This window comes from Myotis myotis, unplaced genomic scaffold (genome assembly GCF_014108235.1).
Source record: "Myotis myotis isolate mMyoMyo1 unplaced genomic scaffold, mMyoMyo1.p scaffold_m19_p_8, whole genome shotgun sequence".
Lineage (NCBI taxonomy): Eukaryota > Metazoa > Chordata > Mammalia > Chiroptera > Vespertilionidae > Myotis > Myotis myotis.
Genome location: NW_023416390.1, coordinates 57,218,712 through 57,238,850, shown reverse-complemented (window position 1 = coordinate 57,238,850; position 20,139 = coordinate 57,218,712). Strand labels below are relative to the sequence as shown.

The 20,139-nt window shown below is 43.8% G+C and overlaps 1 protein-coding gene across 1 annotated transcript in view; it reads left to right on the top strand.

The window, feature by feature from the left end:
- UPP2 (uridine phosphorylase 2) overlaps positions 1-19,864 on the top strand; it is a 30,174-nt gene extending 10,310 nt beyond the window's left edge. The window contains 5 exon segments of the mRNA XM_036319968.1: positions 1,463-1,574; positions 4,084-4,296; positions 7,700-7,732; positions 7,735-7,845; positions 19,713-19,864. Coding sequence (XP_036175861.1) covers positions 1,463-1,574; positions 4,084-4,296; positions 7,700-7,732; positions 7,735-7,845; positions 19,713-19,864 — 621 coding nt within the window.
- The last annotated feature ends 275 nt before the right edge of the window (positions 19,865-20,139 follow it).

Here is a 20,139-nt window from a genome sequence, read left to right as displayed (position 1 = left end):
ATTTGAAATGGGCCTCCCTAGGCATACAGAGGATTTCCAATTTAGGCCCCTTTGAAAAGTCTTTCTCTCCAGCAGCTGAGGGGTGAGTGTGTGTGTGTGTGTGTGTGTGTGTGTGTGTGTGTGTGTGTCTGTGTGTGTGTGTGTCAGAGACAGAGAGAGAGACTTTAGCAGAAACACACAAGCCCATTTGTCATTTTGCTACCATGTCACATAATAAGTGATCATTATAAACCTATCACATATCTGATTTAGAAGGAACCTAATAGATCAAAGAATGGTTCGTTGCTTAATGTACAGCTGAGCAAATGAGATTTAGAGAGTTTGCTCTTTAGTGGCAGAGTCAGTGCCAAAGCCCACGCGTGTTCATCTTGGACATAGAAATTAATTCAGGTTTGACTCGTGTCTCCAGGAGACTTACAATGCCTTTGGAAGTCAGGGCATATTCCATGGAAACCGAATATGGGAACCTCAGAGGCTCAAATTTGTCATCGTTTAATATTCTTTATGACGAGAGGGAGGGAACTCAGGTGAGGACACCCCAGTGGCTGCAGTGGTTTTCCTGATTTGCTAACGAGACCATCAGTGGCAGACATCACCTGCTGCCAAGATAACCCTGGTGCTTTCAGCACCCAAGTCTCTGTGCCCAAGGGCAGAACTAGAACACACGTGACCCTCTGATGCTAGGCTAGGCATAAAATGGCCTCTGATTCCGAACTCAGCTCCAGCCACTGCAAATTCCACATGAAGGATCGTTCTGGAGAGTTAGTAGGACATATTGATCACCAGGAGTTGCCAAATCCTCTTGTTGGCCCCTCTTCTGGTGACATTGACTGTCCCGTTCCAAATGCTGAGGAAAACCGGGATTATGGTTGTGACCTGTCGCAATTTACCCTCAGCTGCACATTCACTATCCACTCTACATTGCTGGATCTGGATGGAACCCACGTGTCTGCTCTATGTTCCAGAGCTCGCACAGAATTTGCAGCAAACGAGCAAGGCCAACTGAGAGCAATGCCGCGGACTCACCATTTCATTTAGTGGGGTGGAAAGGGACTGATCCCCTGGCAGCCAAGTTTGTATTTCCTCGATATCAAGTCAATCTTGGGAAAAAACTCTATTTCGCAGGCTCAGTGTAAAGAGCCCAGAGGGGAGACGAGCAGGGGTACTGCCCTGACACACCAGTACACCGTGCCACCCTCCTTCTGCTCCCGGCGACCAGGCTGCACTCAGCTTACCTGGCAGGGAGCTGCCGCCCACTGGTCCTCACAGATGGGCACATCTATCAGCGTGTCATGTAGGCGTCAGTTAGAGCTGACTTACGTTTCCCCAGCTTTGGCAAAGTCATACTGATTATGTAAATTTCTCTGAGGGCTGTTAACTTGTAATGAAGAAAGAAAATATGTCCTGTGCATATATCAGTTTGCGAGATGTAGAGTGACGTTCGTTCCCTTTCTCTCAACAGCATGGCATGGGGATCCCCTCCATTTCGATCATGCTGCATGAACTCATCAAATTACTGCACCATGCCCAGCGCTGTGATGTCACCATGATCAGAATGGGTACATCAGGGGGAACAGGTTGAGATGGTTGACTTCTACTGTTAAATCCCAGGGATTGTTCCCTGAAAAGCAGCTGCCAAAAGACACCAACATTCCCCAAACCCAGCAGAAATCCAGATGGGCTAAGGAGTGTCAGGAAGCTCAGCTTGAGGGCATTTAACGAAATTACAGAAATATTTTCTTTTTATCTCCCTTTTTTTTCTCTCCATGGAAAACTGTAGTGGACTTAGGTGTTCTTATGGGGAAGAGTGGAAGAATTGCTAAGGAATATGTTTTCAGGATAAGAGAAAGTTTTGAGGGTTACAGTAAATTTTGAGGTGTAGAGATTTCGTAAGTGACAGAAATAAGTGCTTTCAAGTAACAAGAAATAATCACTATTAATTGCCTTATTTGTCAGCTAAGTAAGCACACATCATAGGAACACATTGTTTTTAGCTCATGCTGGTGACTGCATCCTTTTTCTTGGCTGCTTCTTTTCCTCATCAACACACCAGAACAGGCCACCCTGGGCCTTTAGGGAAGGGCCAGCTAGAACTTCTTCAAGTCTTCCCAGAGCTTCCCCTCTCCCTGCCTCCTGGCTAGTCAGGCCTCTGGGAAGGGCCTTCTTCATGCTTCCACTTTGAGATGAGGTCAAGTTATTTTTTCAAGCTTTTCTTCAGGAGCAGATCATGAGAGGGGCCATTTTCCTATGTCGCCATGTGCAGATACAGACAGAGCATTGTAATGGGAATGTTTGGCTGACAGAGTGACAAGAATGAAGGAAAATTCTAAAAAGGGCCGAGATTTTTGTCTGAGAACTACACATTTTTGGAGCAAGAAGGGACCTTTAGAAATCCTCAAACAAAACACTAGAGAATGACTTGTCCAGTATCACCGAGCTTCAGGTGGCTGGGCCATGCTTCCCCAGAAACAGACATAATTAGAAAGACTGGACTCTTCCCACAACTGTGGTCCAGGAATAAAGTCCACCCTAGGCGCTCAAAGGTGGGACTAAAGTGAAAGGACTTCTGTAGATATGCATCCCGACAGAGGGGAATATGAGCATCAGTGCCAGATGAGCTATCCTTCCGGATGCCTTTCTTTTGGCCTCTGAAAGACTTTAACTAGGATACACATGTCTTAACACATCTAAATATTAGCAAGACATCGTTTTGATGCCCACATTTTCAACTTCCTTCTCAATCATTTCTTATTCCTAGGATATTTCAGATAATTCAAGGAGCCACTTGTTTGACTTATGTAAAAAGTGTCTGACCCACCAAAACTCATTCATCAGAGTCCATCTTGGGTCCCTAGGTGGATCTCCTAAATTAACCCCCTGTTGATCAACACTGAAAGTTATAAAAACCCAGTTATATGGCTGTGCTCAACAGAAGGCCAGATAGTAAGTACTTAAGGCTTTGTATTATGGAAGCAACCATAGACAACATGTAATGAACAAATGTGGCTGTGATCCAAGAAAACTTTATTTACAAAGACGGTCTGAATTTCGCCCATGGATTATAGTTTGCAGATGTCTGCCCTATGGCATCTCTATGGAAGCATTTGCTTATTTGATACATTTTTATTGAGTATCTATAATGCGATAGGCATAACGCTAGAACTGGGGAGACAACAGTGAACAATGCTCTTGACTTTATAGAGCTTATGTTTAATCAGGGCCACAGGCAACAAATGAGTAATTACAAAAAGTGAGATGAATGTTAGAACAGGAGTCTAGGGCACTGCCATTGTATAGTCCCTTATTTTGGCTCTAAACAGAAATCAGAATGGGTCAAAGACTAGGTCAAAAGCTGGCCCTGGGGAAATTTACTGTCACCAACCTATGTTGCCTTTTTATCCCCGCTGTTCCCCCTCCTGAATTCAGACCTTTGGAAGGAAGTGACTTAAGCCCATACCTGAAGAATGAGTTGGTGTTAGTCTGATGAAAAGGTGTAGGGAGGACAAAAGAGCATTTCAGCAGGGAGAAGAACAGTCCAGAAAATGGCTTCTCAAGTCCCTGTAACTTAGTTACTAAGGCCCATGAGCAAGCCAGACTTCGTAGCCCTGGAAGGTCAGCCAGGAGGCCCAATTTACATGGGGTCAGAGAGGGGAGGGGGATGATGTGAGGAGAATCAGAAGGAAAGGGTGATATAGATGCAAAGAAATTACAGTAATCAAGGAGATGCAGAGAAGATTAAATATCAAGTAGTCACATCATTTTAGGCAAGCTACTTGCTGGCAGGCTCATTTAGTTTATTCCTGACCTAATTTATTCAAATTTGAGCCTGAAGGCCAATTCTAATTTGCATGTCCAAGAGTCATGTTTGTCTTGAAATCTAAACCCCTTCACATTGTAAATGTGAATCCGGGAAGACAGCACATGCAAATGCCTGTTCTGAATGTTATTATTTAATTGCATTTGGAAAAAAAATAATTTCAAGGATGGAAAGAGGGAGAACCATTAGCAATGAGCATTAATTAATGTTGGCAGAATTGATTACATACTCTGTGTCAAAGTAACCACTCATTTATTCCCGCATCCCGGGGGTCGCACCGGGGTCTGTTGTAATAATAGACACAGCTGTGGACTCCTTCTTCAAGCCCAGATTTGAACAGGTTGTCTTGGACAACGTTGTCACCTGAAGTACTGAACTTGACAAGGAACTGGTGGAGGAACTATTCAACTGCAGCAGAGAAATTCCCAACTTCCCAACCCTCATTGGACATACGATGTGTACCTATGATTTTTATGAAGGTGAGAAGAATGTATAAATTGCGAAAGCAACTCTTTGTTATTCAAACCCATCATTTATATTAAAACCTTCACTTTAGAAATTTAAAAGTTGGGGATTTAAAAAGGGACTGAAACAGCCTTTTTAACTTCCTATAGCAGAGGAACGTAGGACTAGAACGAGCAGCAGAGAAACACCCATAGTGACTATGTATTGAGAGTGGGTTAAATCCTCCAAGAACAAATTGAATACTAAAATGCAATTAATGATGTTAGCAAAATCTTCTCTCTATTAAAGCCTTTCATTTCAATTGATGACTCTGGGAGAAGGGGAGTGTGCTGATTCTGTGTTTCTGCCATTTTGGGGTACGATCACCTACAGCACAAAGTGACCTGGTTGGTACTCAGGAAAGAGTGGGACCCAGAAAACATTTAGGGGAGGAATTCCAAAGGGATGGGTGGTACCGAAGTTAACCATTTTTCTCTCAGTGACAATTAAAGTGTTCCCAAATCAAGTTAAGGGACGAATTGAAGGTGACTGCTAAGTAGCTTTTATAACAAGGGATGAAAAGCCAGGAGAATAAAGTGTCAAGGGCAGACCCTGCTCGTTCCAGAAGAAAGAATCTAACCGGGGGTGGTACCATTCCTTGGAGGGCATTCTAGAAAAATTGTAGTGTGGTTGTGTTTTAGTATGTTCACCAAGTACACATTATTTCATTTCAAATTATTTTTCTTTGGATCAAACTTAGGCTATTATATTACAACTAGAGGCCTGGTGCACAAAAATTTGTGCACTCGGGGGGCAAGGGGGGGAAGGGGAGGTCCCTCAGCCCGGCCTGTGCCCTCTCGCAGTCTGGGACCCCTCGGGAGATAATGACCTGCTGGCTTAGGCCTGCTCCCGGGTGGCAGAGGGCAGGCCCAATCCCTAGGTGCAGCCCCTGGTCGGGCTCAGAGCAGGGCCAATCGGGGAGTTGGGGCACCGCTCCCTGTCATGCACAGAGTAGGGCGGATCGGGAGGTTGCGATGCCACCCTCAGTCATGCTCAGGGTAGGGCCCATCAGGGGGGTTGGGGCTCCGTACCCTGTCACGCACAGAGCAGGGCCAATCAGGGGGTTGGGGCACCGCCCTCTATCACCCACAGAGCAGGGCATATCCGGGGGTTGGGGCGCCGCCACTCTCACACTCAGGGCTGATGGGGAGGTTATGGCTCTACCCCATCACACACAGAGCAGGGCCTGTGGGGGGGGGGGGGGCGCCGCCCCCTGTCACACACACAGCAGGGCCGATCAGGGGGTTTGGGTGCTGCCCCCTGTCACACTGATCCCGGTGCCGGGAGGCCTCGAGGCTCTGCTGATCCTGGTGCTGGGAGGCATATTACCCTTTTACTATATAGGATAGAGGCCTGGTGCACAGGTGGGGGCTGGCTGGTTTGCCCTGAAGGGTGTCCTGGGTCAGGGTGGGGGTCCCCACTGGGGTGCCTGGCCAGCCTGGGTGAGGGGATGATGGCTGTTTGCAGCTGGTCACACACCCTTCAGGGTGGGGGTCCCCACTGGGGTGCCTGCCCAGTCTGGGTGAGAGGCTAAGGGATGTTTTCAGGCTGGCAGGTGACTGAAGCTCCCAACTGCTCCTTTTTTCTTTTTTTTTATTCTGGGCCAGCTTTAGCTCTGGCTCCAGCTCTGAGGCCTCGGCTGCTGAAAGCAGGTTTCTGGGGTTTTGTTTAGCTTCTATATTTGTAACAATGTTTCAAACTGCAAGCTCAGAGGCCGGCAGCGGCAGGCAGGGAACGTTGGAGTCCTCCATCACTGAAGCTAAACAAAAGGTGCCTGGCTGCCGGCCGCCATCTTGGCTGGCAGTTAATTTGCATATCACCCTGATTAGCCAATGGGAAGGGTAGCGGACGTATGGCTTATTACCATGTTTCTCTTTTATTAGATAGGATTTTAAAATTATATATGGATATAGGCTATAGTACCTGTAAATGTTACTTCAGGTTAGTAACATTTTATTTTATAACCCATTATTATAAAACAGGAGGCATGCTGGGTGTGATAAGGTGGAAACACTCTGTCATAGATTTGGCTGCTTTGTTGTGAGGGTCAAGGGTGGGTATAAGGCAGATCTTACAAATGACAGCCCGTTGGAGCCCCTATTTTCTTTGGTCTGCACAGAATTTTTAAAATGTGAATTATTTTGCCAACATTTATAATTTCTTGAAATTTCACATGAAAATCCATAGTTTGGGCTCCTTGAAATACCATAGCATTAAAAAATTTTAAATAATGCATGGCAGCCTGGCAAGCCCAGCCGACACCAAGGAGCACTCAGCTGGCATTCAATGAAGGGCAGGGCGGCGGCTCCCTTCAGGTCCTGCAGACCTCACTGACATCACCTGCTTGGCTTCCGGGACATCTGAGTTGGAATTGCTTAAAGAACACTATATTAGAGGGGTTGGCAGGCAGCCTTAAGGAGGAAGGGACAAGGAGAAGCAGACAGCCAGGGGGGAAGTAGCCTGAAAGATTAAAAGCGAGGAAAGGAAGCCAAACAGAGGACTGTGCAAATAATGATGGTGACAGAGTGCTGTTGGCCTCCCTGCTCCAACCCAGGCCATCCTTGGGCGTGTGGTGGGGAGAAGTCTGTTCCCAGAGCCTGCAGGGTGGAGGAGGAGTTAGAGTGGTAGATTTTTTCCACCTCCTTCCAGCCCCACTAATTGATACAAGAGAGATTAAGTGATAAATGAACACCGAGAGCATCACAGAAGGGAAAAGGTGATCACCAAAGGGTGCAGGCAGCTTAGAGCTGTGTGGGGAGAAGAAGGTGGACACATTGGTACCATTGTCACGATGGGTAGATGCAGAGCTGCAGTGTCCAAACCATGGCCCTGCTCCTCAAGGAGCTCAGAGCATCACTAAGGTTCGACGTCTCTTCTCCCCCAGCTCCTGGCCCCGGGCCATCCCCCAGTCCTGGGAGCCAACCAGAGATTTTCCTCAAAGGGCAGATCTCTCAGTGACCCTCAGGTTCAACGTTTCCTCTTTGAAAGTAGCAAGTAATCTCTGGAGTGACAATTTGGCACTATGTGAATATCTTGTAACCCAACTCTCTTTTACCCAGTGATTTTAGCCTGGGTTACAAAATGATGATTTTCTAATTCCATTATCCCTGGGCACAGTGCTGGTTGCCGTGGCCACCTGCCCTGGAGCTAGGGCACTCAGCACCGTGGAGACCACTCTCTACACAGGAGACACTGGAGTTGGGCACAGCCTTGCTGCCGGTCCAGTGATAGGAAGACTTGGTCAGCGGGTTTATCCTACCTGGGGCACAGGCCCAGGAGTCAGAGTCAGCTGCGGAGCACTCAGCTGACAGCAAGCCTCTTGGTGGCGCCGCTGCCACTGTCCTCATCAGGTTGCTCACTGCTCTCTGTCTCTTTCAGGCCAGGGTCGACTAGATGGAACCCTTTGCAGCTTTCCAGAGAGAAAAAGGTAGACCATTTGAAGAGAGCACATATAGCTGCTGTCAGGAATATCGAGATGGAATCTACAGTGTTGGCGGCCATGTGTAGACTCTGTGGTCTGAACGGTAAGTTCTTCATGAATGCCTAGGGTGCAAGTCTCTTCTTTTATAAAGTTACTTTCACGCTGCAGGAGAAGAAAAAGCTATAGAGTCCTTTAGGTTGAATGCATGCCTTACAATTGTTTATAATATGGATTATCTCACAACGTCTTGTGAGTGGGCAGGATGTTATTCCCATCATGCAAATGAGGAAACCAAGCCTTAAGGATCAAAAGCAAGTTGCCCAAGGTCACCAGCCAGTGGGTTATGTAGCTAGGACGTGACAGAAAGTTCCACTTTCTTCATCTGGGTAGTGGCTGCTATTTTCTATTACAATTTAATTTATCAAGACATGACACAAATAACATATTTCAAAAATAATGAGTGGAATAGTGGTGCATTTTTAAAGTTAATTTGCATGCATTTTTGTTTTTTCCAACTTTCTATTTTGAAAAATTTCAATAATACAGAAAATTGAAAGAATAGCTTAATAGATACCTATATGCTCTTTACCAAGATTCAATAATTTTTAGTATTTTGCCACATTTGGGCATGCTCTCTAAGTGTATATATATATGTGTATATATGTGTATATATGTATATATACATATATATGTATGTGTATGTGTATATATATATGTATGTGTGTGTGTGTGTGTGTGTGTGTGTGTGTGTGTGTGTGTATAAAGCACCCTTATTTGCCTTTGCTCCTGAATCATTTATAAATGAATTGTAAATATCATGCCACTTAAGTCTTGTACCTCAGCATCATTTCCTAAGAATAAAAATATTCTCCTAATGACCACAATACCATATCAAAACAAAAAAGGCTAAAAAAAATTAAATACGTTTCATAAAAAGACTTAACATCCATCCCATATTTAAATGTTTCTAAAATATCTTTTATAGAATTTTTCCTTAACCAATATCAAATTAATTTTATACATTATATTACTTGTTATATCTCTGTAGTTATTACATCTAGAATATTCACCTTACTTTTCTTTTTTCTCAAGACAGTAGGTTTGTGTGTTTTTTGGGTGTTTTTTAGTCCAGGCTGTTATCTTGTAGAATATCCAATGTTCTAGATCTGCCTGTGTGGTTCACCACGGGGTTTCACTTGCTCCTCTAGGCTGCATTTTTCTTGTAAAGTGGAAGTGAGGTCAAGTGACTTGATTAGATACAATTGTATGGCAAAAACACTTCCGAGTAATGGAAGCTCTCCATTGCACCGCATCAAGGAGATGTAATGTGAGGGTGTTCCACTATTAGTAATTTCGAGTTGCATCACTTGGTTCAAGTGGTAACTGCCATCTCACGCCATTGAAAAGCTAAAGTCCTCGCTTTGTAAGTAGCAAGTAATCTCTGGGGTGATAGATAATCTGGCACTGTGTGAATACCCTATAACCCGGCCATTTTTTACCCAATGATTTTAGCATGGGCTACAAAATGATGGTTTTTCTCACTCCATTGTTCCTCCTACGTTTATTAGCTAGCATTCTTCTTTAAGACGAGCTTTACATCCTCACACACATTTCTGCCTTTATCTCTTTTTCTCTTTTTGGTTGGGGTGAGTCGTTGTATTGTGGATTTTGTTCAATTCAATGTGTTATAAATGGATCTGTCATTATTTTTTTGATACTCAAATTATCCCAAATTTGGCCAGGAAGAGGCCTCTCTATTGCACCCCCTTTTTTTGTCCCTTTGGAGTAAACCTATTAGCTCTTGAGAATTTTCTCACTTTCGGGCACAACAGGATGCTGAGGCACCAGTTGCATTTTCCTTGACTCAGGTCTGATATTAGCCATTTCTCCAGCAAGTTCTTGTCCCTTTTAGTGGAGAATAATATTAAGAAACCAAACGGGTGCAGCATGTATTTTTATTTTCGGTGAAATTATTCCAATAGAAACACCAACCTTGGACCAGCACCAAGAAAACTTATTGAAGTAAAACGTAACTTTCATGAGCACTAGTCAGTATAACTATTCTTTCTGATTTTTAATTATTTTCATAGCCATCTTTTAGATTTAATTTTTTAAAAATTTTTCGATGGATGAGAGTAAAGCTGCAAAGTGAATAAAGTATTCTTTATTAAGTTGACTATGAAATCCTAAGATCTATAGCATAATAGCACCATCTAAAATAATGGTTTTGATGTCCAAGAAAATGTTGGAGCAACTTTTTTTAGAACTTACAGTTTTGCGTTTCACACAGGGACTATCTTTTTTCCAGAAAAAAATATCCATAAAATATGTCATTGATTCAAATGTGTTTTATAGTGTGTCTACTGAGTGCATGGCACAATTACAAGGCTGGTTTTTAAATCAGATTTTGACTGATAAGATTTATCTCGATCATTTTCTTCCTAGACAAAGGAGTTTCTTCTGTGCATCAGCAAGTGGCTTGAGTGCTCAAGCCCTGAGTATATAGCGGTGGACACCACAGATAAAATCTCCACTTATGGAACCTAGTGAGAGAGACGAACAACAAAGACTAATGTCTAATAACTCAGTGACACATCAGATGCTGAAGAGTGCTATGGCTAAAACAAGGCAGGGAAAGGAACAAGGATGGCCAAAATAGGGAGGAAACCATCATTTTAAGTGTTATGGTCAGGGAAGGATGCACGGGGAATGTGCCATTTTAGAGAATGCCATGTGGACATAAGGTAAAGAGCAGTCTGGGAAACGCAAATTTAAGGCACGTGGCAGGAGCATGCAGGGGTGTGGGAGGAACTAGGAGGCCAGTGAGGCCGGAGGGGAGGGACAGCAGTGGAGAGTGGCGGAGATGGCAGGTGCAGGGGGTGTGGTCACTGGGAGGAGTGTGACTTTCACTCTGAGCAACATGGTAAGTCATTGGAGGGCTTTGAAGAGAGAAGTGGCTAGGTAGGACTTAGGGTTTTTTGTGTGATTTTTTTATATATATTTTATTGATTTTTTTACAGAGAGGAAGGGAGAGAGATAGAGAGTTAGAAACATCGATGAGAGAGAAACATCGATCAGCTGCCTCCTGCACATCTCCCACTGGGGATGTGCCTGCAACCCAGGTACCGGAATCGAACCTGGAACGTTTCAGTCTGCAGGCCAACGCTCTATCCACTGAGCCAAACCGGTTTCGGCAGGACTTAGGTTTTAACAGGACCACACTGCCTGCTAGGTTAGGAAGAGCCTTTTGGGATGAAGGGCAGAGGCAGGGAGGAGAATACGAGGGCAAATGCAGCAGGCCAGGGTGAGGGCAGTGGAGGTGGTGTGTAGCCTAAGTCTAGGTACATCTGAAGGCAAACTAAAGAAATTTGTTGACAATGCAATGTGAATGTTGAGAAAAAGACAGGACTTACGAATGATATCCAGGTTTTTAGCCCAAACATCTGGAAGGATGGAGTTGTAATTAGTTGGGAGAGAGAAAATTAGGTGAGGATTTGGGGCTGTAGACATCAAATGGAGGCTAAGCAAGCAGATGGATTTATGAGTCTAGAGCAGTGATGGCGAACCTATGACATTTTTTTGGTTAATTTTTCTTTGTTAAATGGCATTTAAATATATAAAATAAATATCAAAAATATAAATCTTTGTTTTACTATGGTTGCAAATATCAAAAAAATTTCTATATGTGACCCGGCACCAGAGTTAAGTTAGGGTTTTTCAAAATGCTGACACGCTGAGCTCAAAAGGTTCGCCATCACTGGTCTAGAGTTTAGGCAAGAAGTTTGGGCTGGAGAAGTAAAATTGTAAATTGACAGCATATAGCTGGCAATTAAAGCCATGCAACCGATGAGATGACAACGAGAATGAGTATAGAAACAGATGAGAAAAGGTCCTTGGTTAGAAGTTAAGGGAGGGGAGGGAGATCCAGCAAAGGCAACTAAGGAGGAGGGGCTGGTGAAACTGGCAGAAACACATGGAGAGACTCCTGTCCTGGCGCCCAGAAAAGAAACCCAGTAAAGAGTTAGAGCTCCACAATGCTTCATTCGATCGCACTGGAATTTTAATTTCAGTATTCATCCTTACAGTCAATCAATATGAATATACAAAAGTACAAACAAAATGTATGTGGTACCTTTTCTAAAATTACATTTAGAAAGACTTTATAATTCAGAAGAAGAGATTAATTTGTAGAACCACTATCCTTAATTACTTCCATCTCTCAGAGTACGCGTACAAGCCAATCTTTGTGCTATTTAGGTTGAAGATGCAAATGCATCCTTGTCCTCTTTCGAAGGTCATCATTAAAGCCCCTTTCAGAGAAACAATCGCATCTGATTTTCTCTGCACCCGTTAGTGAGAGCGGGAACCCCAGCTGGGGCAGCTTGCCCTTGCCTAAGAGCAGCCCGATTAGCACACAGCCTACAGGAACACCTGGATTAAGGTACTTCGGTTACAGGAAATGCTCTTCACATGTCTTTATTATAGAAACAACAAGTGGGTGCTTGAGTCACAGCTCCACCAATATGCAAATGAGCAGAATTTAGGAACTAGTTTAGTTAAACATAAAATACCTAAGTACAAACATGCTATCCTGATATAAGTGTGGTGATGACCTTCAGTTCTTTCTGAAGAGGCACGAATTGACAGCCAAGGAGAGTTCAGGCTTGTGAACCCTTGGAGCCAGGTCTGTCTCTCTTAGAAAATGTTGCCAAAATCTCAGAGGAATTATCTGTTATGGGGATTTTTCTGACCTTGCTGCAAGTCCTTGGCCTTGCTCTCTGCCACCTGCAGGCCCCTCCTGGACTCTTTCCTGTCTGCTTGCTGTCGTTCCTGCTGCCCGCGGCAGTTTTCTTTCTCTGCTGCTGTTGGTAGCTGACTTCCGCCTGCCCACAGCCCTCGGCAGGCCACGGCTGCAGCCGTGTCGTTGAGCAGAGCCCTCTGGGCTGCCAACATTCGCACGGAAGGCTGCCTGTACCTCTGTAATTCTGCAGTTCTTTGGAGTGTTTCTATCTGAGTTTCTTTGTGGTGAAAACTCCACAGATTTGAAAGCTGAATTCTTGGTACACTGCCCCAAGAACTTAGACCAGTGGTTCTCAACCTTGGCTGCACATTAGAATCACCTGGGAATCTTTTTAAACTCCTCATCCTCCGGAAAGTCTGTTTCTTTGTTATGGGGTGGGGCCACAACATTAGTAACAAAAAAACAATTTCCGGAGGACGAGGCCCAGAAATCAGGATTTTAAAAAGATTCCCAGGTGATTCTAATGTGCAGCCAAGGTTGAGAACCACTGACATAGACAAAAGCCACATGCATATGATGCTACCGTGTCCCAATCTTTCATCGCTTCATAAGATGCTTCCCCCACAGTGTGAAGCGTGGGAAAGCTCTGTGTGAGTTAGAAAAGCTTGCTCAGGGGAAGGGCTGAGGGAGCCTTCACAAGCAACTGTTTTAGCATAGAGGAAGTTGGAGAGGCTATCCCAATGGTAAGCCACATGGGGAACTATTTCTCACCTGGCACCAAGCTCAGGGCCCGGCTGAGCTGGCCTCCCAGGCCTGTTCCTCATCCCCATCTCACTCCCACTGTAGTAATGGCTCAACCGACCCTGTCTCTCCAGGCAGCCTTTTGAATGGCCTTTCTGTCCCTTTACCACTACCAGCTGACTGACCCCAATCTGACTTCATACTAAAGTGATGATGGCTAATGGTTTTACTTTATAAATAACAACTTATTATTGAAACAAAGGTCTTCTAGAGACCCCATTGTCCTAACTCAGAGGAGTCACTCACTGAGTTTGGACCTTTTTGTGTCCACCTGAGACAAGGAGGTCTTGGATCCATGTGGATTCCCGCTTCTTATCTTTATAATTAATAAGGGATTCAACATACATCTCACTTCATCAGAGAAGCCGTGAGTGACTACCTCAACTAAACCTACTCACATTCATTCTACTCAGGCATTCTACTTCACTTCTCTGCATTGCCCCTATAGACTATATCTTTAGTTTCTTTATATATTCACTTACATATGACTTTACTTATATTAATGCATGAATGTATGTATTTAGCATCTCTCTCCTCCAATGTAAGCACCACGACAACAGGGATGTTGTTTGTCATTTTCTTGCTTGATCCCCAGCACTTAGAATGATATCTGCCATGTGGACATTCAGTAAATATTTGCTAAATGATCAAACAAACAAATGAAAAGAGTGGCTACTCAACACTTATTTACCATGGAAAATGACTATAGCCAATTCAACTGGTTCCTTCAGTCCCCAGCCTCACCAGGGGCTTGGAATTGTCTCAAGGATTATGGAGTGCCTCTCATCTGTCCAAATAGGAACAGACAAAGCCTTAAGTTTAAACCTCCCTTTTTCTGGAAAATTCCAATGATATTTCTGCTTTCTCTGTACCCATGAGTCTCTTGCTATTTCATAGGTGGACAAATTGCTTGAAACGTGTTATCCTGATCTCATTATCCTGAAAAGAATAGTGGGGTCCAATGCTGCATTAACAAAGATTCAGGAAGGGAAACAGTGGCATTCATGAAATTATTCTACCCTGAATGGCTGCACCTCCAGAATACTGGAAACCCCCTGTGCAATGCTGCATAAATGCATTCACCTGTGATTTTATAAGGTGCACACATACATCTGCCCCTCTCTTAGAGCAAAATCTACTTTAATGACACCCCTGACATTCTGATTAAAGATGGTAGTCCTGCACTGTGAGCTTGTGATAAGTATGTCCAATCTGTATCCATTTTTAAAAGACAGTGCTGCCTTCTGACACACACTTGCTTGCATGGCACTATATGAAACCTAATATTTATCTGAGATTAGGTTCTGCTTAAATCCTCTTTGTCTCTGGAGTTCACAGCACTCACGGTGGTTTTTCTTTAGGGCAAAGGAAGAATTCAGTGTTATTTCTTTTGACAGACGCTGGTAACTCGGGGACACATTCAGACTTCCTAATATGACTTCATTACATTTCAATGAAAGGGAGCAAAATCGTGCTTTAATTCCATTTTATGTTCTTGTGCTGGTCCCAGCAATGAAGGATATTGGGCTTTAGGCACTGCACGGTGATCACTGATAAAGTAAAAAGGATTCTATCCAGTCTGGGCCTGGAGCGTTCCTTACCTCTAAAGTGGAGGAAAATCGGGGTTTCGAAATGTTATTACACAAGAGTGTGAGGCAACCAACTGCAGCTTTCTTCACCCTCATCAGAGAACAAGAAACTGCGGCTCAGAGGGGGTCTCACAGTTACAGAGTAGCTGAGCTGGAGTTTGAACCAGCTCTGTCCCACTGGAGGCCCCTCTTCCCAGCAGCCTCCCATGCATACACGGGTTCATAGTCTCTGTTCATAATCACAACAACAGCAGATGTTTCTATTTTAAAGGTTTTGAACAGAGGGTTGTGCTACTTTAGCAAACAAACCCTAAGGGCTAAGCATATACCCAGAGGGTTAGTGTTGGAATCAAAGCGTTAAATTGATATGTATTCCTTAGTATGCATAGCGGTTATTTTGCCAAGATAATCAGTCATTATATCTGGGAAATCAGGTATAAATGGCTAGTCATTCATTTACTGCTTTTACAAAGACAACATTTAACAGAATGGTTTCTTCTTACTTTCTTGGGTTTTACATATTTTTAATCAAGATCAGCATCTATAGTTTTATTTGATTCCTTTTCATTCTATTCTCTTGCCTCTATTCTAGTCCTCCCTGCCCATTACCAACCCATCACCCATTAGAGAAACATTTAGGGCCACAGCTCAGCCCTTTGTGGGGTTGGCATTACCTTTGACCCACCCCTCCCCTGCTCTGCCCCAGGGAGGCATCCTGGGCGCCCCGACTGGAACCCCCACCCCCAGCACACCAGGCTCCATCCTCTGGCCATCCTGACACACTTCTGGTTGGGGGTCCAGCATCCAGTAGAGGTCAAGTCCCCAAGGTTGCAGGTGAACCTCATAGTCCTCACACCAACTAGATGATGTGAGACATAAGCTGAGCGTGTGGACTTGGGAGAGAGATCACCTGCTCCTTTCTCTGAGCGTGAAATGGGGCCTAAAGAGTGTAGGTAACCTGCCTGAAGAAACACAGCTAGGTCGAAACTGGTGGACTAGAACAAGACCTCCTGTCTCCTCACCCCCTCTCCCTCCACTATCCCATAAAATGTGAAAGAGCAGCATATTTTATCTAGCGACAGATTACTCATACGCTTCTTTTTAAAAGGCATTAGCAGAAGCAATAAAAGATGAATGTATACTATAACTTAAGCAAGGTAAGGAGAATAAAAAGCACATATTTAAGGGAATAGCTGGGTATTTCTCAATACCAAAGAGGCTACCTGGGAGTGCAATTCTAACTCTAAAGACTTCTATTTAGTTTTGAGTTTTCTGGAGGCCAAGTTGAAAATGGAAACACATTGAGTTACACAACATTCATTATCTAATAAAATAAAAAAGCATTTGAGGTTTACCATAAAAACTTTATTCAAAACTTAAACTTAAGTTAAATTATCATCCATATGATAGTGGACAATGTACTCAATAACACTTTTATAAAAGATATGATTCTTGATAGACTTAACGCTAAATCTTGGTTCTGTCTAATTCTGCATTTCTTTGGAAGCCTAAAGTACTAGGGTCCAGGTTTGCACATTTGTTGTAACTTGATTTGATTCAGGATAGAGTTTAACATCTTTAAAGCAATAGTTCTCAAATATTAATACAGTGGGGCCTTGACTTACGAGTTTAATTCGTTCCGAGACAGCTCGTTAAGGAGCTCGTTAACTCAAATTACTCTATCAACTCAATGCAAAAAATCAGCCTAGAGACAGCTGGTATCTCAAAAAACTCGTTAGTTTAGTCGGACACTCTGGACACTCGTAAGTCAAGGCCCTACTGTATGCAAATAACTTAACTGGGAAGATTTTTTAAATGCAGATTCACACCCTGGCTCAGTTGGTTGGAGCACTGTCCTATACACTAAAAGGCTGAGGGTTTGATCCCCGGTTAGGTATACATGGGAGGCAAATGACTGATGTCTGTCTCTGTCTCTGTCTCTCTCTGTCTCTGTCTCTCTCTCTCTCTCTCTCATCAATAAACGTATCCTTAGGTGAGGGTAAAAATAAAAAACTAAAATGCAGACTCACTGGCCTCTCCACCTCTCCCCCTAACTCTGCATATCAGGGACAGAGCCTGGGTCTGCATTACTAAGGAGCTCCGGTTTGGATGGAGGCAACCGGTGGAGCACATTCTGAGAGACACCAATTGAGAAGAACAAATTGTTTCTAGGCTGCTTAGCTTTGACCAGCCGCTTTGAATATGAATTTTCTCCACTTAGTTGTTGATTCACGGACGACAGATTGAGGGGAGACAGAGGCAGTGTGAAGGCTCTAGGTTGTCGAGACTCCTACGATTTGCACCAGGCGTACAGGGAGCAAACACGGGTCTGCCTGATGAACTCAAAGCGTGAGGAGTGAAGGGGGCCATGGAAAGGGCCAGGAGTGGAAGAGGAGCTGGCACAGAGCAGGCTGGGAAGGCCCGAGCGAGCCTGGCTGCTTTGCCCCTTTCCGAGGCCCAGCCTGTCTGAGCTCTGTTGTCCACGGAGGAATCTGTGGCGGGCCTTGCTGTCTTTGCCTACAGCTTATGGGAAATTTTCCTAGAAGTCCACTCAGAAAGTTGGGATGAAAGCAGAGGGCCATGGACTCCTAAGGATTCATGGGTGGGCTTCAGGGGCCCGGAACCCTCTGAAATTATACACAAATATGTGTGTGTGTATATAGTTTTGTGAAAAGAGAGTCACAAAAATACACAACTTTCATCAGATTCTCAAAGGGACCACAAATGATGCCAAAGAGCTGACAATTGCTGAGAGTTCCCAGTGCCGCTGAGGCCTGAGCTCCGTGTTTGTACTGGGGTGTGTCCCCAGCACATTGCAGAGCTGACGTCAGTTAGCTGACCACCTCGTCGGTGACAGCCAGGACACCAAGTGTCCCTCCACAGGAGCCACCCTTCCTGCCCAGTCTGAGGATTCTGGTAGTAAAGTTGTCAGACTTGATTTTGACAACTTGTTTTGGGCAATTAATCCCCTTTCATTGCTCATGGAAACAGTAATTTCAGGTGACAAGATTGTTATGTGCTGCTTGTTAATGGGGCCTTTGGGGTCGAGAAAACACCACTGCCCTGTTCTTTCCCATCTCTGGCATCACCCTTGAAATCTCCAGATAAAATGTTTAGTCAGCTCCCACTCTGAAAGCTACAGAGCGCGGTTTCCTTTCATCCCTCTTCCAAGGGAAGGATTAGAGAAAAGCTTGCAGCCTTTCCTTGCAGCCGCCAGCCCAGGCCAGGCTCCACCACAAGCTTGCTGATCATTAACTTGAAAAGCTGGGGAATTTTCTAGCCCTTCCATTTGCTTGTTTACCCGTCCAGCCAAGTTGCTTTACAACTAAGTGAGTTGTGAATAAAGAGGGTCCCTGGTGATGAAATATTTGGCTCAGCTCAAGTCGCATATTTCCATTCCTTTTCACGTCCCTGAACAAGAGGGTTCGTTTGACCGATGGGTCAGGGCAGGTCTGCCTAATGGTTCACCACGTGCCATGGCGCTCAGGTGACAGGTGGATGGAAGGGAGGTAACTCTTCTTAGCAGTTTAGGAAGCTGGGAATTGGATGGCTATTTACTAGCTGTGCATACTGACTGGGCCATGTGTTTGACCTCCCTAAGCCCTCATTTCATCATCTGTCAAAAGGGGATAAAAATAATAGCTAGCTCATGGTACAGCTGTAAGGACTAAGTGGCTTCGTAAATACCTGGCAGATAGCAAGAGCTCAGCGAAACTGAAAAGACAGCATCTATTTTTATAAATACAATTCATTTCTCCTTTCCAAACCCAGATCTTATAAAGAAGTCTGAAATAGTGGGGAGGTTAAAGAAATAAATATAACACTCCAGCCCAACTTTATCTCCATGCCCTCAAAGCTTGTTAACATAGCCACATCTCATCCCATCAACCCTGAAATCCTTTTCTAAAATGCCGCAGATGAAGATAGAGATGATTACACTATCAGTTCAAATTGCTTGACACCGATTTCATTGTGTATGACCACATTGCTTGCAATCAAAGACTTCATGTGAAACTGACAATAAAGAATTTGTAGGAGACCCGTTTTCGCTCTCTGGTTCTCCTTGATGAAACAAACCAAAGACATTACCATCATGGTGACTTTTCACAAGAGTTTCAGGGTTGTTTTTTAGCAAAAGGTGTCTGTTCTTTTTCCCTACTTCCGCATCTATCTTAGGATTTTATTCCCACTCTTTAGAAACTAAATGCTAATAAATTTGCTCCTTCATGGAGTTGATTCTCCTACTTAAGCATTTCCTTTAATATTTTTCTTCTCAAATTTCATGAGGGCTCATACTCACCTTTATTGCTATTTCCTTAGGTCTGCATTCATAGCTTTTGTTATTATTTATTTATTTATTCATATTCATAGCTTTTATATTTACTTTAATCTTCAGCCAGACTGCAGCAGGCAAACTAAACATTGCACCAAGATGTTGAATGTCATCTAGGAATAATGGCCAGCCCTGCAGTTATATCCTCAAATCAGAAGAGCCTCATCTAACTGGGAATAGGATAGGAAACTGGAGCTCTGTGTGTCTTGAATGGCAATGATCTCTCCTTGTTCTTGACAAGCTTTCCTTTAATCTAGCCAATTGTAGAGACAAGGAGAACAGAGAACACTTAAAATTATTTCCATTCACTTATTTAGATGGGGTGTTTGGTGAGAGTCCATAGAAATATGGGTGATACAGAAGGCTAGAGAGGTCCCTGGGTTGCGTCCACATGACAGAGAAAATAACCCAAAGTACGTGTGTTAGGGACATTGGGATGTTTGGCTAATGTTTCTACACAAAAGATGAGCCCATTTGTTCAGTAAAGGTGTTGCTTGCCCTCCCAGCTGCTGCGGTCTGTGTGACACTCCTGGACAGACTTGAATGTGACCAGATCAACTTGCCCCATGATATCCTGGTGGAGTACCAGCCCCAGCCCCAGCTCCTAATCTCCAACTTCATCAAATAGCGGCTTGGACTGCATGAGCAGCCATCATAACTGGGCAGCCCAACTCTTCCCTGCAAGCTCAAGTTGTCATGTTGACATTACATATCATTTGTGGCATTTTCATAGAGTTCTCATCCACATGCTAAAATAATTTTTAGAGTGATTTTATAAAAACCCCTTTCTCCTAAAAAATGAATTTATTTTAAAAGAATTTAATACATTCATTAAGTTTAGATTTTATTTTAGAAGTCAGTGTAATAATTAAACATTTAAAACTCCTGAACTGTGACATTTGGAGTTTCATATGCAGCATTAATTAAGCTCAT